Below are 22,945 nucleotides of genomic sequence, written 5' to 3'. Positions count from 1 at the left end.
CCAGGAGTCTGGAATTCTACAACTTGAGAATCCCATCTGGGCTACTGAATTTAATATTTGTTTTAATCTAATTTGCACCTTAATGTTCAAGGTTTGCTTATAGCAAGATTTAATGTATGCTTTATGTCTCCTCGGTAAAGCTTTTTGGCATATAGTACCAGCAACAGGTAATTAAATATTTGGGCAACATGCTGAGTGCAGGAATCCTTCCCCTTATTCAGGTGCTCTTTCCAGTTTGTAAATTTGCTTGCAGGACTCTTCCACCTCCATGAGGACTAGACACATTAAAATAATAATGATACTAGTAATATTAATAATAAGGTAAGCCTGACAAAATTAAAATAGTTGATACAAGTCTAGCAATAAACTCTCACAGTGGATAAACTTTAAATGCTGGGATTCTCAAATCAGCAGCATCTGTATGATTCTGCCAACATGGGATAGAAAATTTGCCTAATCACATCTGTGCGGGATTTCTAGCTGTCCTGGCTAAGTATATTCCTTAAAGTGCCAGCCTGTGGAAAGAAGCTTCTGCCTTTTCTGTGTCTTTGTCCCTGCCTCCCCCTTCCATCTCTGCCTCCCCCAAGCTCTTGTATGCACTGCTTTCCCATTCTACGCACATCTGTGACCGGCACCAGCCATTGCTAATGCAAGCGTGTCAACCCTCATAAGCCAGCAATTGAAACCATACATTGAACTGGGTCTGCATACACAGTAGTGAGTGTAACTGGTTTGCATTGGTGCAGCTGTAAGGTAAAACCTTGGTTTGGGCCAGGGAGGAAGGGAGCATTTTGTTTAGGAAAGAACCATTATTTCTGAATCTCCTGAATATGAAATGACACTGTGCAGGAAAACAGCTTTAGCCCTAATACCACTGCAGCTTTTCAAAATTTTAGGATCTCCCTGCCCGCTTGATAAAGATGCTCAACCTCACCCAAGAATGTATTCCTTTATTTTAGATTTTTTCTTACGTAGCCAGATACTGTGCATCCAAAGACAGTTTAGTTTTCATTTGGAGGCAGGTTTTTATTGGATGGAATTTCACATCTCATCTGAAAGTTTGCCTCGTTTTCTTTGAAAGCCTGGCCGGAATCATAAGAGGATGCAAGCACACGCCCCTTCCTGTGGCTGCTTTCTGCAGGGAGCAGAACAAGACAAGAAGCGGAGCAAAGTTTTGATTTATACATTAGTAGCATGAGGCCAGAGCGCGTCTGAGGCCTGCCTTGCCTCTCCAGTCTTCCCCCCTTTGTGGTGCTGCTACAGAGGCAGATATGCTAAGCGCCTCTACCTGGACACCTGCCCGAAGTTCTTGGCTGCTTACCTGCTTGCTCTCTTTTAGGTCATGAGTTCTACCAATGGGGAGCTGAACACGGATGACCCCACTGCCGGCCACTCAAATGCCCCCATCACTGCACCTGCCGAGGTTGAGGTGGCAGACGACACAAAGTGAGTAGCTTGTTGACCTGGCCTAGTTCTGCTGGGAGCCTCTGTGGCTCGGATTAAACACTATAAAATGGAAGATAATGGGGAGGATGGTGTTTGGGAACTGCCTTGTGATTATGACAGCCTGCTGACGGCCGTGGTTCTGATACAGCGGCTGTAGTAGCTTCATGCATAACTTACTTTGACCTAAAATTTATCAGGAATCCACATTCTCAAATATCTGTTCAGAGCCCACATTCTCAGTTATCTCAAGATCTCAGATTACTACCAGTCTTCTCACAGAGTCTGTTTTAATGAATGAGGAGCGATAACTCAGTCCCAGACTAAGTTAATTGCCCCAGCCATAACCCACAAGATGTTCATTTGTATCCCAGTCTGATTTGGGGCTAAGCTGACTTCCCCTGGTCAAATAATACTTGTGTGAACTGCTGACTTAAGGGTTAGCCATCCTTCTGATGTCTGATAGAGCCAAAGGCCCCATGAAGAATGGGTTTTCTCTGGCCCTCCGTCTAACTTGGCTTTTCCCTCTCCACATACCTGTAATCATCTTCAACTTAGCCTTTCACCAGCAGAAAATGTCTCCTTTCGCTTAAGTAATAATCATATAACTTGGATATCCTTTCTCCGTAGGTGCTGCTGTTTCTTTAAGAGGAGGAAGAGGAAAACCACCCAGCGCCACAAGTGAAATATTCCTGTTGGCCAAAGCCAGGATCCTACTGGGACTGCGTTTTCCCCACCCTCCTTTCACTTCCTGGCTGAGGATAATGGATCTTGATTGAATGGAAGGGGGAACAGCTTCCCCGCCTGCTCTCCCACTCCAGTTTTATTGGTGGGTAGGGACACAAGCGGCTTTGACTCTCCTAGCAGGCACATCGGGGGCTTCCCCCATCCGTTTTTTTTTTCTTTTCCCTTCCTCCCAGGAGAAGCAAACGGAGGGGTGGGGCGGGCACTGGCAGAAACAGAAAAGCACGTTGGACTTCTTGCTCAAGTGTCCTCCTCCTCTTCCTCCTGGTCCATAGAGAAAAAAAGCATTAATATTTATGCAGCGGTTCTCCCCCCTCCCCCCCCCATTGTCAGTTTATTTGTCCTCCACCCCTCTTTGGAGCTCCTTGAATAGCTTTTGGAACAAAAACAGAAAATGGGAATCAATTCTACTTGTTTACCTTTAGAAGAAGCGAAGTGATGATTCTGAGAACAACGCCTGCACCTATTTCTTCTTCTCTGTTTGCTTCAGTCTCTCTTAATTTAAAAATTGCATTTTTGGTCCTCGTGCCGGAGCATCTCCCCACCCCTACACCCTTCCCGTTGTAGCAATGCAAATGGTCTTGCTTTGTTGTTTTGCTTTGATTTTTAAGGATGTTTCCCCCCTCCCCCCACAATGTCTGCCTGGTTGCCCTCTTTCAGTTTAATTCCCCCAGCCCTGCCAAATTACTCATTGGTGACATCCGTTAGGGGAGCTTTGCCCCCCTTCCCCAAATCACGCGAGAGGCAAAATAGATGTATCGTGCAGGGGTCGGGGAATAATTACACTTCCTCATTTCTCAGTGCACTTTCTTTTGTAGCAATACCAGCAACATCTGTGTCTTGAAAATGATCCAATTTTAGATTTATTTTTAAAATGTTAAATAAGACCTACCCACTCCCAGGTGGGGGAGAATAAGGGCAAAAGTCTTGGATCTCAGGAACGGCAACCTGCCAAACATAACCCCAAAGCCAACGTCCATTGTTAGAGAATCGTGGAGAAGAAGGGGACCTTTCATGACCAAAGTGAAACCTACATGGACAGGATCACTAGGTGAGATCGTTCCATATGGTGGCCCTCACAGCCCCTGGGGCATCGGAGGTACTTGCCAATTTTATTTGAAATAAATAGGTGGCAAGAGTTACACAAACTTCTATTTGGGTGGAGAGAGGCCCTCTGATGAAGCTTTGTGTAAGGACAATCCACTCTGTTGTTTTTGTCTGTTCTTTCTCAAAAATCCATCAGCCACTTGCACTTCCAGCTTCCCAGTTGGGTGATGGCTAACTTTGAATCAGCTCCTGCAGAAACGTCGGAATGACTGTTAGGAGGATGGAAATGAGCAAAAGGTTTAGCGGGTCTGTTACAAAAAATATCCAAGCCAAGCCAAAATCTACTTTGCTAGGGAAGGAGATGGGCTTAGAATATGGCCTGCTTCTGGCTTTCATATGGTGGGAGGAGCATGTCTACCCCTTTGCATTTCATCACTCACTCACACGTCTGCCCCAACCTTCCACTGTGCGAGACAAAGATGTGCCTGGTTACACTGCAGCCCGTACTATGTCTGTTGACTGCATAACTCCTGGATTTGCGTACACCCGTCCCTTTTGGTCCTCCCGTTGGCCAGGTCAAAACGAACAGCTGGTCTGCAGCCATCAAAGCTACGTGCATCTGAGTTGCTTCAGCATTGTGACAATAGCAGTGCGGCTTCAGTACTTCCTTACATATACTTTTACACCAGGGATAGGACAATTGGCCCTGTGTTGCTCCAAAATACTTGTCTTTCGCCCCTGTGTTGTAATTACGGCACTTGGGATGTCAGGAAGTGGCCTGCTGGGGAAGTGGCAGGGTGGGGGTAGTACTGGTGGGGGGGGGGGAGTACTTTGGTCTCTGCTAAACTAAAGATCACTCAGGTGGGTGGGTGGTGCTACAGACCAAAGGAGTACATCTTTAAAATTTGCCACACCCCCCATCATTAGTGCTAAATCATGTATATCGGACTTCATTCACCCCTCCTAATTATGAGAGGGTTACTGCCTCTTCACCTAATAGCCTTGAAGTTGTTCACTTTCTAGGATTAGATTTAACCCCCCCCCCCAAAATGTGGGTTTTAAGATTCTAATCCCCTCCTTTCGGATTGCGTAACTGATGCCAGTCCTGCAGATGGCTCTGAAGGGAATGCAGTGGGTACAGATCCTCTCAACCCAACCATTTATTGCAAAAGCTGGCACTTACTTCTTTGTGCTTTTCAAAGGTGGATAATAATTTATTTGCCCTATTTGAATGAATGTTTTTGTGGCCATTTGAAGTAGAAAACGAAAGGAAAGCAGGGACTAAAACTCAGAATATTATCTCACTTTATTGGTCTTAGTTTATAAACTTTATTACAGCAGTGCCTCTGCCATGCTAAACAGAATCAAGAGGATACAGCAGTGGAGTTTCTAGGAAAAAATCCTTGATTTGGGCGACTTCCATTAAAATAGGATTGCTTAGGTATGTGCAGTGTTTGAACTTGTTTCCCAAACAATGCAAAGAGAAAAAAGAATACAGCCTTAAGCATTGTGCTGGAAAAAAATATATAGTTCCAGTCCCAGGAAGGTGTAAAAGAAATTTAAAAAAAATATTAAAATGTTTATGTAAAGAGTGCATGAGTGTGCTTGGACTACCAGTTGCAATGTGGATTATTCATTTTTTTTCTTTTTTTTTAAATGTGACAAAGTTTTAAGGGACAACTAAAGTGACAGAAAACAAAAACACATCAGTGAGGGATGTAGTTGGCCCTGCCAGCTCTCTGGTCTTATCAGGTGTAAGTTTTGGCCCATGCTGTCTGATTTGCATTGAAATGAATCTTGCAGACTTAATTGTGTGGTTGTTTTGTTTTTTTAATTGTGTAACAAAAGAAAAAGGTTATTTCAAGTCTGAATAGAAATGAAATTTGTACTGGTGTAGCTCCAAAGCAGAAGAGAGACTGTGGCATTGCAAGTTTAGTTACTGCTTTAAAAAAAAAAGTGTACACAGGATATGGTGTATAAGTTTCTCTTGAAGCTTCTTTGAAGCCATAGAAGTTAGGGCTTTTTAAAAAAAAATAATAAAAAAGGAAAAAAAAACCTGAAAAACCAAAAATTAAAAAACCTTAAAAAATAAATTCTGCAAAAATGTTTCCTTGTGTTTTGGTTTGAAGTACAGATGTTTTGTCTTAAGAGGAAGAGTGGAAGTAAAGTAGCTTCCAGTGACTTTATTTTGGAAAAGCAGTGCTGTAATGATACAGGAAGAAAGTATTGTGTCTCTAGAATCCTTCCCTTAAACGGATGCTTCCAGGAAGCCTGTGAGCGTGGCATGAGATCCAGCCCATGAGCATCTCCCACTTTCCCCTAATCCCCCAGTATTCAAAAATGAAGATTCAATTCCTTCCTTCCTACTCACTACCCATGAGTGTACAACCCACCCACCCACGAATAACTACTCTGTTACACCCAGGTTGGACTCACCCAAATGTTTAACCTTAAACTCAGCTTAACAAAAAAACCAATTTCTGTGCTCAGTTAACATGCTATACCCAAGCAAATAAACCATCTTATCCCGCAATGCGGTGGCTTGTATAATGACTGAATCCCATTTTAGCCTAACACCATGTTGTTCCAGAACATGTCAATGGAGGTAGTGCATCCTTATAATTTGATGCTTGTTCACACATTTGTGATTGTGCTTCCCAAATGAAACCCCGTAGGATCATCTGACAGAGTTGCCAGTTGTTTCTGCTCCAACACGTTTGCTATTCTTTGGTAAGAATATTGTTTGAGTGGTATAGGTTTTAACATATACCTACGTGCCAGAGGGTGCATCTCTCCTTACCAGTATTCCTTGCCAAAAATTACCATCCCTGAACTCAGACTGGGGAAACCAGTGGTCACTTACAACAAACCCCCCCTCCTCTTAACAATGGTTTTCTACGTATCTTACAAAATCAAGAAAATCTGGAAATCAAAACAGTCCAGTGGCTGAGCTTCACAGAAGTAGATACCAGGTGTCTGAATTCCAATCTACTGAGTCAAAAATAGTTTCAAGAAGAGAAGCAGCCATTCTATTCAACGTCAGATTCTTGGTCCATCGCGCTGAGCACTGTCCGTGCTATCTGTCAACAATTCTTCTGCTTTCCCATTTGCCTTTTTGCAAACGTCTAGGCTTCAACCAGGGCTCTCTTGCACACAAAACATATTCTGCCTTCTGCAATTTAAACTTAGCCATGGATGCCCATTCTCTCATGTCACACAAAAAAAAGCCTGCTTAAAGACAATTTTGCTGCCTTTATTCATTTGCTATTTACAAATAGGGAGGAAGGAAGGAGAGGTGGTGAAACACTGAATAATACAGTTTCTGATACATTTATTATTGTATAGCATGGCATGAGCAGTTGGTGACACTATTGGAAGTTTGTCTCTTGGTATCACCAAGATTAATTTGCAAATGGTAGAATCTGCATCAAGCTCCAAGAATTTAAACTGAACTTTCCCTTCAGTTGGTGACATTTTAATAAACATCAGATTTGATACACAGAGACCCACTTCCCAAAGGGATTTCAAAGGATGACTGCACAGAAGCGCTTTCAGTCATCCAACTTAAAGTAGCCTGCAATCATAATTACAAACTATTTTTAAGCTATTTTTTTAAGTAGGCTTAAAAAAAGTAGTCAATGATTATTTTTTGTCTATCTACAGAAAAACAGATTAGCACATTGCTGAGAGAACATGTCTCTGAAAAATGAAGGGTGGAGGAGGAGATAAGGGGATGTTGAGAATCCTTTTGGTCTAGCAGGAAAGCAAGCTATAAAGTTTATAGCCCTACAAACTAATATATGGATACTGAATAAGCCTTTTGATAAAAACCACTGAGGCGCGTATTTTCTCCACTCTGCTGATGGGGAGCTAGTAAATGAAGAATGGTTCCATTCTTCATACTGGCCATAATAGAAATGTACACACATGTATTACATAGTGAGTGACAATATACAGGGAGACACTCAACAGACTTGAATGACATAATAAGCCTCAAGGACCTCTGCGGAAAAATCCGTACTTCCCAACACAAGCAGTTTCAAAGGGAAATGCACCTACTGACAGTGGCAGACGGAAAACCAGGGCAACCCTTTTTCCTCATTAAAGATTTTGCCCCGGTTGCAGACTTTTTGTGGTCAAATATTCTGCTAGCAAGAACCAGAGGAAGGTGGATTCAACTGTGGAGCACCAACATGGCCTTAGTGCCATCAGGACAAATCCAATGTGTCCTGTTGGAAAGCAGTCTTCCCAAAGTAATGGCCTGATTGCTGGCTGGAGAATGATAGAAGTTGAAGTCCAGCACCTCAAGAAGGCACCAGGTTGGAGAAAGCAAGTAAGGATCATTTCCTTGCAGTCTGGACATCTGAGAAACAAACATATCGCAACACATCTGAGTATTAGATGAATTACACAGATCTCTAATATGAGGAACTATTTCTCAGAGAATTGAACTGTTTTCTTGCTGATTACTTACTCTGGAGAAGGGCATGTATATGGTTTGGAATATGGTTTGGGTGCAAATAATCACACAACATCCTTGACCAAAACAATTACTCATGGATGTTGACAATTTTGCAGTAACAATGGATAAATGAATTTGTAGATCATCACAGGAGGATTTAGTTTTGCCCTCCAACCAGAAGGAAAAGCTGACCCACTAGCCCACCCCACCCCATTTTTGGGGTGGGGGGGAACCCTTATTGCCAGAATAAAGGTTTTGGACAACCCCTTCAAATACTTTCTAGGTTTGATTGCTTCATACTGCAATTTCCCCAAAGTAACAAATGTAGGTATGTAGCATCGATGGCACACTGACAGCTGAGGCTTACAAGTAGGAACACAGGACAGCTGGGGAAGCAGTTCTGCCAAACAGCTGATGTTGCCTAGGGCTATCCTGAATGCATCTTCGGTACCACTGGAACAATGGTAGCAAGGCATGCTTTTTCTGCCCACTCCAAGAGAATCATGTTCTAGCTTAAGAATCGGTGAACATAAAGGGGCATTTCCCCCCCACCAAAAATATTCCTGAAACCCTTCTTTCTGAATTAGATTCCTGCAAAAAATGGCTTAAGACACAGTGAGCTCACTCCCTGTTTAGGGGGAAAACACACACACACACACACACACACAAACTAACCACAGCACCAGCCTGTCACTAAGGTAACAAGAATCAAAATGCATTGTTAAGTTGCACTATATTAGCAGCAGCAGAAACCTTCTGAGGATAGAAGTCCAGAAATTTCAGATGCTTCTCTTACTACAATGATCAAGTACACATGGTCATGAAGTGCCTCATGGCCAAGGCTGTCCCAAAGGAAATCCACAACCTTTTCCTGACTGTTCAGCAACCTCACCCAAGTAGGAAAAGCCATCTAAGGGAGATCTTAAGACAGCCTTTCCTTTCCCAATATTGCCCTCCAGAAGTAGTAGCCTTCAACCTGCATCATCCTCACCAAGCAGGGCTGCCTGTATTGTCTGGACATGATAGGGGTTTCAATCCAACATATCAGGAAGACACCAGGTCAGTAACGGATGCCTTAAGGGCTATTTTACTTGCCCCTGAAAGCTAGCAAACACACACTGGGAGGTCAGTTGAGTGGCCTGTGTTTAGCTCTGCTATTTACTCCATGTCAAGGATTGTCTTGAAATGCTGCCTGTCATGCAAAATGTTCGCCCCTGCCTTCAGACTCTGTACACAATTACCCCAAAGAGAATAACCATTTGTCCTGCTAGATAACTGGGAGGGGACAAGTGCATTTTGAATAAAGCCCTGCCACGCTGCTGCTATTTACCAAACTACCATCTAAGCCGCCTTCTCCACCCCCCATGCTAGCCTCCTACCTGCCAGAAATGTGGGGAGGGGGGTCTCTTTGGTGGGGGCTCACTTCTCGTAAGAGTAAGCATGCCTCCATGAGAATGGCTAGATGGAAAAGCAGCTACATTCAGTGCAACAAAATCACCCAGCCAGTTTGCCCACACATACAGAAGGGATTGCCAGCCCCGCCTCAGCCTGGCAAGCAAGGCCGACATGCTTCTGATTGTGAACATCATATCCCACACCAGCCATGTACAGTACATGCAATCTGGGAGTGCTTGCCCTGAGTCTGCTGACCGGAGTCCATCCTATTACTATAGCAGAAAACAAGCTGGCGATCTCGGCTTCGAAGGGCATGTGGAGGGGGCAGGAGGGGAGTGCCGAGCCTGTCTGGTGGCGAATTTCCAGCAGCAGCAGCTATGTGTAGAAGATGATCTCTGGGATCTGTCCATCTTCCACTGAGGTGCCGTTGTTGTTCCCAGCAGCATAACAGAAAGTAAAACAGGTCTTTGTCCCTGTTGTTGGTGACTCATGGACCACCTTCCGCAACCCTTTGGTTCCATAGTGAGAGTCGGGTCCCTACATGAATCATCAGACAGGAAAAAAAAAAGTTGTAAGAACAGCATCCCTTTATCTAGCCCTGAGGCTTATCTACTGAGGCTCGGGCCACCCACCTGACTCCTATAGACCACAGCAGGCCTGAACACTGAGCAACCCACCAAAGTGAACACAGCCAGTGATTTATTTTTTTAATTACTGCATTTATATTCTGCCTTTCCCCTGGGAGTGCAAGATACCACACACAAGGGAGTACCTCACAAGAATAACCAATCACCCAGGCTCTTTGCTTCCACCCTATCACCAAATCTTAAAGTCAGCCTGCTGGGCTATGCAGATTCCTTGCTTTCTCCCCACCAAGCAAAGCAACTTCAGAAAAAGCTCCAGAATTGCTTTTTCAAGAATATTCCCTCCTCCCAGACTCAGAGCACCTTCAGTGTTGCACAGGCTGTGTAACTGACAGTGGGCAGGATCTCAACAGGCTCTTTAAACATCACCCGGAAAGTATTGGAGGATCCATCGCAGCTAAACCCAGTATCATTTTGGCCCAGGACTGTGTTGCTGTCTGTGTGAATTATCTGAAAAGGTGGAAGGAAAAGAGACAGAAAACTTAACTATGATTTTCTGGGAACATAAATACACTTTTCTAATTTCTAATATGCATTAATGGAAGAAGTTGCAACTTCTCTTATAGCAAAAACAGCAATGTTCCTTTTTGATAACAAGATCTCGGGGAAGTACCTGTACATTCACTCTTGTTGCCTCACAACCCATTCATGCAAATCAAATCCAGGAAGTTATCTACCTGTATATTTACTTGATAATCTGTGGGGCCATGGATCGAGCCATACAACCCAAATCCAACTATAAATATCCGCTTGTTGACAGAGAACCTGCAGAGTTTGAAAAAAAAAAAGAGAGGCCAAATCAATGGGAAAGAGGCTACTCCAGTTATAAAGTTTGCGCCGTCTTCTCCCGCTGTTCTCTGGGAGACAGCCCTCGCATTTTGAATACCCAAAGCCTGAGATTTGAAAATAATTCGGTCATGTAAGTCAGCAATAGCCACCAATCCAGATCTGCACACCATCATTTCAAATAAAAATTAATGGGATGGAAACAAAAAAGGGGGCAAACCTTTGAAGCAGTGCCAGATGCTTTCTGCTTTCTGCACCTAATTACCATTTGTTTTGTTCCCAGATGCTTTTTTGCTACAGTACACAAGAAAAAGGTGAATAAACTGATAAGCATCAATTTCAACCTGTTCAGCTGCAAGGTAACAGCAGATTACATGATGTTTTGGGATTATTGACCCACTTATCAATGCTGGATCAACAGATCCACTGCTGGCCATGCTCCACTGCTCGGGGGCACACTCAGCCCTGCTTAAACTTTCACAAAGTATAGATAGAAGTGAGTTGTACACATTAACTATGTGGAAGACAGCAAGGCTCATATTGGGGTACACCTGACCCTTTGCACCTATGAATCACATTTCTCCCTTTCCTAGCCATGTCCCAGGTTGGAGTCCATCAACTGGAGCTAGCCTCATTTCTCTGCCTTCAGTCCCACAATGACATTCCCAGGATTATATTTCACTGCTCAAACTACAGACTTTTTAAAATTTTATTTTTTCATTTAATTTTCTCCTGGTTCCTGCCCACTTTTATCCTGACCCCACCTACTTTTTGAGCACACCATTCAAAAGCAAAACATGGAACTTGGACTCCTCCCAAGGCTTCTTCCCCCCACCCCCCCAACAAAGGAGCGCTATTACTTGCTACTCTGTCTGATGATGAATGTAGTTCAGATATCCAGAACTGCTCTAAATGACAGGCTGCTCTAATAATTTCAGAAGCTCTTCCAAAATTTCCCAAGGCAGCTGGATGAACCACAAAGCTTCCCCACCTGAGAACCCAATGATGTTTTTACTGACTTGATCAATGGAGCGGTGCTGGAAAGAATACCTGATCCGGTCACTGGTCCCACTGTATCCCCAGCGGCTTTCCACCTGCTGGAAACGGTTGATACTGCACTCCTTCCCTCTCAGGCAGCAGCGAGGGCGGTCAATGAACTCTACGCGTGGCTTGGGGTTGACAGTGAAATGAAGGAACAGGCTAACCACCTCACGGTCAGTGAGGATCCCCGACTGAGCTGGCCCTGGAGAAAGCAGAACACCTTAGGAACTCTGATAACCATAGTGAGAAGATCACTACTTTCACTGAGATACATTTCTCCTGCTTTTCCTCCCAGAGACCAGCTATCTCTTAAGGATGATTTACAGGTAGTCCTGAACTTACAATGGCAATTGAGACCGGAATTTCCATTGCTAAGCAATGCGTTGCAAAGCGCAACTGCATCACTTAGTGACAGCAATCCCTGCAGTTCTGGTTGCTGTTGTTAACTGAATCCCATGGTCGTTAGCCGAGGCAACTTCCTGCTGGCTTCCCACAACCAAAGTCAGTGGTGAAGCTGGCAGGAAGTTGCAAGGCCCAGGCCAGCCAGCAGATCAGTTGCTGCTGCCGGGTGGGAGAGGGAGTGTGGGGGTGGGTGGGTATGGGTATGCAAGAGGCGTGGCACAGCATGAGGAGGGTGCACAAAGGTGCAAGAGAGGTTCAGTGAGGGTGTGTGAAGGGGTGAGGGGGTGCACAAGAGGCGCAGCACAGGTTGGGGTTGAGAAGGGGTGTGCAAGAGGCACCACACAATGGGGGAGGGGAGGGGAGGGGAGGGGGGGCGAGAGGGATAGTGCGGGTTGGGGAAGGTGCACGAGAGGCGCAGTGTGGGTCAGGGAGCGTGTGCGAGGTGTGCAAGTGGCCAGTGTGGTGCTAGCGCAGGGGGGCTGGGGGAGGATGGGCGGGTGGGGGAGACTTACCCCAGTGACTTGCGACTTTCCCTGCCAGCTTCCTCATTTACTTTTTGGAGAAGCTGGTAGCGAAGGTTGCAAATGGCGATCACGCAATCGCAGGGTGCTTGGCAATTGGTTGTAAGTGCAAACAGGTTGCCAAGCACTAGACTGTGATCACATGACCGCAGGGATCCTTGGATGGCCAGAACTCCGAGGACTGGTTGTAACCACCATTCATTCAGCACCATCGTAACTTGGAACGGTTGCTGATCGAATGATCGTAGTTCGAGGACTACCTGTAATTGCTTTTTCTGCACATTACAGAGGGTTGAACTAAATGGACCTTGTGGTCCTTTCCAGGTCCACAATTCTGTGATTCTATGGAGTATACCCCCTCCCCATGTCCACTGTTGTCCAGTGTTCTCACAACGACCATCTAACACAGTGTTTCTCAACCTTAGCAACTTTAAGATATGTGGACTTCAACTGCCAGAATTTCCCAGCTAGCATGAAGGAGAATTCTGAGAGTTGAAGTCCACACTTCTTAATGTTGTTGAGGTTAAGAAATACTGGTCTAACATGAAGCAAGACAAAGACAAAGTAACACTTCAAGTTTTACAAGCAAGTTCTACACACTGAGCAGAAGAGATCTCCCCAGTTTTGTTCAATGTTAAGCATAATACCAGGCTACCATAATGTTCTAGTTTACAAAAAGTTATAAACGGATGCAGGCTATAAAGAAAGCACATAATATGAAATTAATTGGCAGACAACACAAGAAAAGTTCTGCCTGTCTTTTTTTTTTTTAACTTGTCTTAATATAATAATCAGAGAAGAACAATGCAGGTAAAAATCAAGCCATATTTTAAAGTCAGTACCCAAATAGCTACAATAATGTAAAAAAATTTTAAATAAAAATTCAACTATGTTTTTACTGGAAGGGAAAGTATTTTGAATCTATGCCTAAAACTGAAATATGGTAGAATGGACGGAGATTTAGCTTATCATACTATAGTATCTATCTGACCAGCATAACATGCTATCTCTCAGCAAAATAGCATCTTTACCAAATGATTCCAGTTATCCCTAAAAAATTGTCCAAACTGATTCATCTATTACAGACATATATTCATTTCTTGTCCATATTTATTTAAACTGGTTTTACATCTCCTTAACCCATCACCATCAACATCACTGGTTAGGAGAAAAAAGTATAAAATAGATCCTCTGTCCAGTTTAAAAAATCTGCAGTGCCTGGTCACTCCAAAGATATTTAAATGAGCTCCCTTGATGCTCTACAGCAGTGTGACTCAACCTTGGCAATTTTAAGCTGTGTGGACTTCAACTCCCAGAATTCCTCAGCCAGCATTGAAATCCACAGAGTTTAAAGTCGCCGAGGATGAGAAACACTGCTCTAGAGCAAGCGTGAGCAATCTCTGGTCTTTAGCCTAATTTCATCCTCTCCTGAAATACAGACGGATGGCAAGAATAATCTCTCCTTTAGTCAACAGCCCATCAAAGGGGGACAGAGGGGAGAAAAGGAAGGGGAATAACAGAGGGGACAACTGACCATTTTGCCTTTCATCCTCTTCACCAAAGAGCTCTAGCCCCACCATTCTCTACTCTGGAGGCTCCAGTAAGGAAAACTTGAAATATTCACTTTCTAAAACTGCTGAAAACTCTTGTAAAGACACCCCGCGCTCCCCAACAAATACTTGGAATGTGGCTGCTTCTTAGCTAAATGACAATTCTGAGAAGTAAATAGTTGATGTCTTATAAGAAGATTTATTTATTTTATTCTTCAGCTTATATGCTGTTCCATATCTGAAGGCTACAAACATCTTACAGATAATATAACATTATTTATATTATATAAATAAATGTCATGGCTCTTTAAAAATATAATAGGGAGACAGTGATCCAAATATCTGGGGAGGGAGGCTGTTTCAGATATGAGGGGCCATCAGAAGAATGCATGGAAGTTTTAATTATGAATACAAGGGCTTACAGTATGAATTATATGTAAGACAGAAAGCATGAATTGGTTTCATCTGGGTGACTGTGGATACATATGAAGGTAGGTATTCATAGGTTGGTTACAGTTGTACCTTCGCCAAACATGCTCCTTTGTTTCTAATAGGTATTTCTGGTGTGGGTAAGCATGCTTAGTTTGTAAACTGCCCTGTTACCTAAACTGCCATATCTTTTTATCTGTAAGTAGCTGTTGACGACAGGGAATCAGAATCAAAACGAAGGAGTAAAAATGTTTTTAATATAGAAATACCCACCCTGGCATAAAGCTATTAACCAGTCAGATCTCTGCAGATTTAAAACCCCACTTTTGAGAAACAGTCCCCAAATACCTGCAGCAAATTCTTCAATTGTCATCAAGGGGAAGCGAATGAGGGAAAGTGCTTTGCCCAAAGCTTTCCGCTTGTTCTCTGGTATCACCTGCAACTGTTGCCGCTGGCACTCAGCCTCTGCCCACCGGACCACTGCATTGAAGAGGCGCACCTCCCGGATGCCAAGGCTGTCTCGCTCCAAAACTGCGACCAATGTGTCTATCCGACAAAGAGAACATCATTACCTGCAAGATTCATCATTTGTAGCTATTTTTGCATAAGGGTTAAAAAGGGGGTGCTTCCACTCCCCTTTGCTCTCTATCAAAATCAGCCAGTATTCAAAATCTCCTAACTTCAAGTACTTAATAGGCTGAACCGCCTGCTCAGGAAGTGCTCCACGCCTCTATTTTTACAGAGGGTCCTGAGGAATCTGCAATTTATACAGGCACCTGCCGGGCCTCATCTGAGCTTAGAGCACCTTCCAGAAAAATACACCTGCAAGAGAGCCAAGGTAGAGTGCAGCACTGTATTTCACACATTGGCCAGGGAAAGCCTGGAGGAAAATCACAAGCAGAACCCAAGGCAATTTGAAGAGGGAAGTTAGATGGTGACAGGTAGGCTGTCTTTCCCAGAAAAGCAGAGCTCCCCCAACAGTTTGTAAATCAACCCTCCAGATGACCAACTGGCAAGAGGCGGAAGGAGGTCATTCACATCCATCACACACAGACAACGATGGCAAGTTGCTGCAACTGTTATCTTCCTTCCAGAAGCTGCTTGCTCCCTACATAAACTGTCCTGTTGTTTTATGGAGCTTGGAGGAATTTAACAGCAGAAACCTAGCCTTTTTGCCGGCAACTTTCCATATAGCAAATCTAGCAAGAGAATGCATTTTGTGACATCTTGTGCTGCTGGTGAAAAGCTAGGACCAAATGTCCTCTTTGTCCATCGCCTGATGCAAAAGCATGGGGAGGAATGTTGAGACTGACTTGGTCAGTACACCAATGCAGCTCAAGAGGCAGGCATCTAGTTTGCTCCACTTCAAGCTGCAGGAAAAGGACTCACATGATTATATGCTCCTCTACCCAGAAATTTAAAAAAAAATTCCTCCACAAAGAAACTAGTGTTTCACAAGTCAGGCTAAATCAGAACTTTTCTTGACAGTCTTAATAACTAATCCCTTCAAATAGTCCTAGAGCTTGTTTTCTTTTCATCTTGGTCTTTAATCGCTTCAAGTAATGTCCTAGAACTTGACTTCTTTTCATTTTTTCTTTGTCCCTTCTCACAAAATTCTTCGAAACTTTAACAGCTCTCTTTCGTAAATCCAATACAGGAAAGTTATCCAAGTCACCCTTCTGGTTTGTTATTTGTATGTCCCTTTTAATTAAGACATCAGTAAAAGGAAGGAATATAAAGTGGGTTTATTTGATCAAGGTTAAAATAGATATGTTGTTATTTCTGGTAATCCTTAATGGACTTTTGCTGACCAGGACTGTTTTAAGAATCTGTTTAAAGATAAGAGATGAGATATGGGATTAAGAAATCGTTTGTTATATTTTAAGAGAAGGTGATAAGTTCATAAAATGGTTTATACTTGTTGTGACAAAGGTGGAAGTCACTTCTTTATATGCTCTTTTTCTTTGCCATATTTTTTTCTTTTCTATTAATCTTTCTATATTATTTTTTTCTTTTTTTCTGGACTTTCTATTTTTTCTTTTTATTCTTTTGTTTTTTGTAGTTTATATTAGCTTTTTATCTATTTAACTGTAACACTCAATAAAATTATTATTAAAAAAAACCCCTTTCTTGACATTTCCATGGATATAATTTTTCTTAAGTTATTATGTATGGAAAAACATTCAGTCACGCAGGGGATAATATTTGCCTCTATTTCTGAGATTGATACTTTGATCTCCACTAAGAATCTCTTAGCTTCATCCAAGGGAAAGTTTTGCTGAACTCCAGAGCTTTTAAAAAGCGTCTGTGTAAAACCCAAAGCAGTAAAACTTTGAAATGTGCTTTCATGAGACTGAACCTGAAAGCTGCACCTAAACTGTAAACATTCAAGCTCATCACTTAAATGTACTAACTTTAAGGACTGGGGTCTGAATGCCTTTGTTTTCTTCTTCTTCCCTTTGTCTTTCTCTCTCTTTTTTTGCATGGAGTTTTAAAGCCTGTGGAAAAGAGGTCTCTCTCTTGCAATTGTTTACAGATAACTATAAACAATTCCAAGAGCTATGAAACTAAAGAGCAGAATAAACTTGCTTTAAAGAAATAAACTCTGCACTAGAAATTCAACTGAAATCTTTAACCTGTATAAATAAGACAAACTGAACAGATTGACAATTTTGCATCATCTATTCTAATTTTACTTGCCAATGGCAGGGACATAAATACGCATTTGAGGTTTCAACAGACCCTGCCCACTTTAAATTACTAATTCTTACAGCTGAGAAGTAAAACTTTCTCCCCATGTAAGCCCTCTAAAAGCACTGTACCCTTGAGAAGCATGTACAAAGATACCTCTACTCAGTTCTGTCGCTTCAGAGAACAGAACGGAAAAACACCCAAGCAAAAGAAAACTAGCAGAAACGATCGGAACATCTTTCAATTCCGAGAAAGACTTACCTAGGTCAATATCAGTGAAGCCTTCTGCATTGATGGCATCAGAGGTATTTTTATCTATGTTTTCCAGACAAAGGCTCGCCAGCTGGGGCTCATCGAAGAGTCTCGCCTAAGAAACAGCCATCAACCAGCAAGAATAAATGGGAGGGTTTCTCGGAGGGGTGTGTTAACTTCAGGACTTTTTACCCTATTCCATTCCCTACTTTGTAGGAGGGTGAAGATGTCATAGCTATACCTGCCCCAAATGCTCCGAATGCACAGAAGGATGGGATAAAAATGTTATACAAATAAACATCTACAAAATTCATATGGTGACCACACTTCATAGTTTATACATTTGGTATTTGGTTACATTAGATCTGAGAGGGTCATGGCATCCAAGCCAGATGAGCTTAAAGACTTCACCACTTTGTCAGCAGTTTGCTAATATTATTTCAGCCATTCATATACCATATGACTGCAAATGTTACCAAGGCCATGTGCAACAAATCAAAGGAAAACATTGCATAAAAATGTAAACATAAACCCCTATTTGAATGTTAAAATCACTGGCCTCAATTTAGAGGAACAAATAAGACATGGAAGTAGATCCCTTCCTAAGCTCCCTTTTAATTCTACCTGAAGCGCATTCCATGGTTTGTGAGCGACCCCAGAAAAAGTTGTTTCACTTGGATATCCACTGTGGCTTCACATATACTCCACTGGTGCTAGCAAGCACCAAAAACATAACTAACTTGGCTGTCCTGTTTTTTTTCTCCTTTTTAACTTTAACCAGAAGCCATGCAAGTCACTAGGCTGTGCTATGGAAGCTCACAAGGATCCACCCCAGCAGTAGATGACAACTGGCAGCTTTGCAGAGAACTGATCAGGGAAGGTGGGCAATTAGTGCCAGCACTTTCCTCAACTCGTGCCAAGAACCTTTAAGAGAAAAGGCTACTCCATAGGCAAAGATTTTCAAATATACCTGGGTTAAAAGCATGAATGCATTATCTGCCCTGAGGTTCTTCTTCAGAAACTCCACACAGTGAGCCTCGAGGGCAGGGACTGCGTATTTCTTTGCAGTGTAAAGAGTCGTCATCACAGTCTCTGGCCCAATCTGAACTTCATCTGAATAAAGAAACCTGAGGGGGGAAGTGGGGGGGTGGGGGAAATGAAAAAATATTCTTGCAATCAAAGCAACATTATTTATTGAAGAAAACGCATCAGAAATGTCTGATCATTAGGTGTGATGCAGAAGATCCTTGCCTAATTGAGAAGTAAATTCCAACTGTGTATCAATTCAACCACAGTTTATTTTAAACTAGGACCATTCATCTCACCTATAAGTCCATGAAGACTAGAAACATCTTTTTAAAACTGGAACTCTTTAGACAGAGTATGCTACACTGGGCAGCACACGAGCATATGGACTACATATTTTTATTTACTATGGTCCTGTCTTTCCTTTGCAGATCTTAAAACCAAGTCATTCAATGACTTCTGCAGTTGAGATATTTCTACAGGGAATCCACCGAATCTAATCCAACTCTCCAAACATTATTCTGGCAAACCTGAAAACGTGCATCTTTGTTGTAAAAATGTCTATATTTATGTAGTGTCTTTATGGTTTATAACTTTTAATTCAATCTCTATTATATCCTGCCTTTCTGACAGGACACTTAATGTGTTTCATATCCAAATATATCTGTAGCAGTTAATTAAACTGCAATACCAGGCTGATCAATTTTGGGACTGTGACTCATCATCTTCACTGCTACCTCCTAAGGGTTTATAAACTATACATGAGTGCAAACCAGGCTTACAAGACCAGAAGCAGATGTCATCATATTGCCAGGTTTGAAGGTAAAAAGTGTGATACTGAACATGGAAGTAGAAACTAAGTAAAAGGAGAAGCTAAGAAGTAGAAGGGGCATCCCTTAAACATACTGCTTCTGATCTTTTAAGATTCAAGCCCCAACATCCCACGCGTGCATTTTAATCTGATCCAGGATAAGAAAGGGAATGTATGAAAAATCAGAAAGAGAAGCATATGAATACAGGTGGGAAGGAAGGAATCCAGTTAAAAAACTGGAAAGAGCTCTAAAAATACAGGATTGCCATCTAAGACACAACACGTCTTCCTAAAGAACTATAAGCTAGGGCCTTTTTAAAATATATAACATAAAAGCAGTGCATGGAACGCCGCTGCACCAACCCTATTGCAGACAGGTTGCAATTTGGAGGGATCACATTACTTGCATGGAAGCAGGGCTTACTTCAGCAGAGCTAAGAAAGCAGCAGGCTCTACATCAGGTAGTTCTATCTCTGTGGAGGTTGTAGCCATCCCGCCATTGAACATTGCATCAAAGACCGCGCTGCCCACAGCCAGCACAAACCTGACATATGAAAACACAAACAAGAAAAGCCTCGCTTGACTGGATTCCATTCTCGATCTTTCATCTATCTTTATTCTACCATGTTTCACACCCCCCCCAAGTTAAGATTTACATAAATTATACTATAGAGAATGATGCTGAAAATCTGCACACTCACAGATTCCAGTGCACAGGTCATACAGCTTGGAACAAAAGTGGGTCCTTTAACAATTGTAGTTATATTACATAATTTCTATATAACGTAGTTTAAACTGTATCTGAATGTAGAGTCATTGGTGCTCTCTGAGCTTGGTTGTTTGACTGCAAGCGTTTCATTACCTGACTAGGTATCTGAATGTTTTACAACTGTATTAAGGTTTACTCTTGTTAGTCCTTAACACCAAATCCGTGGCCTTTTATCAAAAGCTGTTTTTCTATAGGAAAAAAAATCAAAGCAAGAACAAAAATATAACTTTCAAAGTCAGTTTAAGTATGAGAGGTGAACATATTATTGTCCTAATGATGCAAAAATGAATATTTAGACCAAGCCAACAGCACTGGTTTTAAAACTTTCCATATTCTGGAAAAACATTACTTTGTCATGTAAGTACTAGCCTTTGATTCTGTAAAGTTCTTTGCAATTCATCTTCAAGGAAAATATTCTGTTTAGTATCTTTACATACATAAAAAGAGTTTTAAACAGAAACCTTTCATTTTACAATTGCTCCCCTTACTCTTAGCAGGCATCAGCTCCGTTGTGCAAAAGCGACATGAACTGCATTGTACGCATGGCCAGGATTTTGAATTCCATTCTTAGGTAGTACAAAGGCTCTATTTAGCAGTAGCAAACAGATATGATTTAAGCATTGTAGCAACCCGTTAATGTGTGTACATGTTGAGGAAACACATGATACTGCAAACTTATTGAAATAAATTCACCTTGTTAAAAGACTGCACACAGAAATCATTTCCTAACTATAAGTCAGGAACAACTCTTTATTCAATAGTTCTGTACAGATCAAATAACACAGTCAGACCACAAAAAAGCCCCTCCCTGCAAAAAAGCAGAGAATCAACCTCAAACAACCCAGCGCAGACTGGCACCAACTATTCTGGTGCTTGATCATTGGCTGCAAATGAACAGGGCAGCCACAGCCCAAAGCCCTTGGAATTTTTGTGGGCCAAGTTCTCCCTGAGCTGGAGTTCCCAAGAGAGCCATCCCCTAACTAACATACTGTGAGTAGGGCACACTTAAACTTTGCCCATCGGTGCATTAAGCAAAAATGGTCCATAGCCTCTTCAGTTTAGTTCTGCAGTACTGTACAGAAAGATCAGCAGCCCCACAGTGTATCTGAAGCCTGCATTTGCAGACTTTTATTTGGGAAAGCCAGGGCATTTTCAACTGTGCCTCGCCTGATCTCCGGACAACTACCCTTTCATCCTATTGTGCACAATCCTCACCCACCTTGCCCTGAGCCCAGTTCCACCAACAGCCACAAAATAGAAAATAGGCTTTTCAAAGCCATTTGTCCACATAAACTCTACCTTGCAGCTTCTGGCCCTTCCCATCTTTCCCCACCTCAACCCCAGCCCCCTCTTCGGCCCCACCCATCCTACCTTGGTCACCCCGGTCTCCCCAAGCCCCTTTCTCTTCACCCCAAATCTGCCACCCCTTTCCTTCCTCCAGCATATGGCCAGAGGAGTGGGGGGCTCCTTTTTGCTGAAAGTGCTCAAGCAGGGGCAACTTAGCCATCCCTTGGGGGTGCTTTAACTTGGTTTTCTGCACTGAACAGGAGGGGTGGACTCCATGACCTCAATGACCCCTTCCCATTCTAGGATGCGGTATAAATTCCACCCCAAATGACTGACATCCCCCAATCACCTCCCGGCCTCTACAGATCTCTCCCCTTCCCACATATCACTCCTACTGCTAGCTACCCTATCCATAGCCCCAAGGACAGGACCCCCATCTCCCTCCTCTTTGAGGTGGGGTAGGGCACCACACCCTATTCCTTGCCCCCTTCCAATTCCCAACCACCTCCCCAAGGAAAAAAACCCGACCCCCCTCCTCTTCCACCAAACCCCCAAGACCCCTTCCTCGGAAGCAGAGGCCCCCCAGGCCCCCTTCTCCGACCTGTGGGCGGGGATGCGCTGGGCGCCGGCGCGGCCTTTGCCCACCAAGAAGTGGACGTCGCTGAGCACCTCGTTGTTGAACAGGAAGGCGAAGCGCTCCTGCACCGTCGGCTTCGTCGCCTGCCAGTTGTAGGCCGGCTCCCGCGGCCCGGGCGGCGGTGGCGAAGGCGAAGAGGAGACTGGGCCCGAGGGCGAAGCAGCGGCCGCCGCCGCCGCCGCCGCGGCCCCGCTGCCCGCCACCGGCAGCGGGTTGCTGCCTCTTCCTCCCGCTCCGTGGTTGTGCGTGGGACCGGAGGAGGAGGAGGAGGAGGAGGCCTGAGGCGAAGCAGCGGCGAGAGGCGGGGACGGCGGCGCTGCCTGAGGCGGCGAGAGCAGCAGCAGAGGCCCGTCGCCGCTGTTGGAGCAGGAGGAGGGCGGCGGTGGCGCAGGTGAAGCGGGGAGCGGCGACGGCGGCGGGGGCGGCCCATTGCTGGCCTGAGGGGGCGACGGCGCCGAGGCGTTGGAGGAGAGGCCGCCGCAGCCCCCGCCGCTTCCGACGGGCCCGGCTCCGGCCGCCATTTTGCGCGGTGGCGGCTGCTGGGGAGGGGCCGCCTGCAGCAGGAGGAGGGGGCGGCCGCCGGAGCCGCTGGAGAGGACAACGAGGGCAGCAGCCAGGAGGAGGCCCGAAGGCGGCTGGGCGGCGGGGGAAGGCGGGCGGCGGCGGCGGCAGCAGCAGCGGCCGCGGCCCATGAGGCGAAGGAGCCCGGGCGGGCAGGGCGGCGGCGGCGGCGGCGGGTGAGGAGGAGGGGCTGCCATGCCTGCCCCGCTATTAATTACGAGGAGGAGGCGGCGGCGGCGGGCGAAGGGGAGAGAAGTGCGTCTTTTTCTCTTCGTTTGGGTTGTGACTGAGGGGAGGCTCTGGTTAAAAAAAAAAATTATGTATAGTGGAATTGAGGCGTTTCAGGAAAGAAAAGAGGCTTTGAAAACGTGGTTGGGCGGGTTTGTGTTTACGAAGAAAAGGCGGTGCGGGATTTGGGAGGTCATGATTCCCTGGAAGCAGGGATTT

General features: G+C 44.1%; 2 protein-coding genes across 5 annotated transcripts in view; one reads left to right on the top strand and one right to left on the bottom strand.

Annotated features, from left to right (window-relative positions):
• The window catches only part of CSNK1G2 (casein kinase 1 gamma 2), a 70,793-nt gene extending 64,989 nt beyond the window's left edge, over positions 1-5,804 (top strand). For 3 of the 4 annotated variants that reach the window (XM_007431368.3, XM_088149471.1, XM_088149472.1), the window contains 2 exons: positions 1,340-1,446; positions 2,074-5,803. In XM_007431368.3, the coding sequence (XP_007431430.1) occupies positions 1,340-1,446; positions 2,074-2,128 (162 nt within the window). In that variant the 3' untranslated portion in view covers positions 2,129-5,803. Of the gene's footprint in view, positions 1-1,339; positions 1,447-2,073 lie in introns of all 4 variants that reach the window. The other variant, XM_088149473.1, reaches the window with a different exon arrangement.
• Positions 5,805-6,471: 667 nt separating this feature from the next.
• Positions 6,472-22,660, bottom strand: BTBD2 (BTB domain containing 2). The gene is made up of 9 exons (XM_088149469.1): positions 21,902-22,660; positions 19,669-19,788; positions 18,378-18,534; positions 17,417-17,522; positions 14,813-15,010; positions 11,572-11,764; positions 10,413-10,500; positions 10,039-10,185; positions 6,472-9,628 (listed from the first exon to the last, which is right to left on the bottom strand). The coding sequence occupies exons 1-9, from the start codon at positions 22,627-22,629 to the stop codon at positions 9,467-9,469; spliced, it is 1,899 nt and encodes a 632-aa protein (XP_088005595.1). The 5' UTR covers positions 22,630-22,660; the 3' UTR covers positions 6,472-9,466.
• Between the last annotated feature and the right edge of the window lie 285 nt (positions 22,661-22,945).

This window comes from Python bivittatus, unplaced genomic scaffold (genome assembly GCF_059951505.1).
Source record: "Python bivittatus isolate LINGU-HERP-01145 unplaced genomic scaffold, Pbiv_v1 ctg000580_np1212, whole genome shotgun sequence".
In the NCBI taxonomy this organism is placed as follows: domain Eukaryota; kingdom Metazoa; phylum Chordata; class Lepidosauria; order Squamata; family Pythonidae; genus Python; species Python bivittatus.
This window is presented reverse-complemented; position numbering and strand designations above follow the sequence as displayed.

Coding starts and splice junctions, on each gene's coding strand:
- BTBD2 (XM_088149469.1), bottom strand. CDS start 22,629: ATGGGCCGCGGCCGCTGCTGCTGCCGCCGCCGCCGCCCGCCTTCCCCC. Junction 17,523..18,377: donor CATTCATGCTTTTAACCCAG/GTATATTTGAAA, acceptor GCTGTTTCTTAG/GCGAGACTCTTCGATGAGCC. Junction 10,501..11,571: donor GGGACCAGTGACCGGATCAG/GTATTCTTTCCA, acceptor CAAACTCTGCAG/GTTCTCTGTCAACAAGCGGA.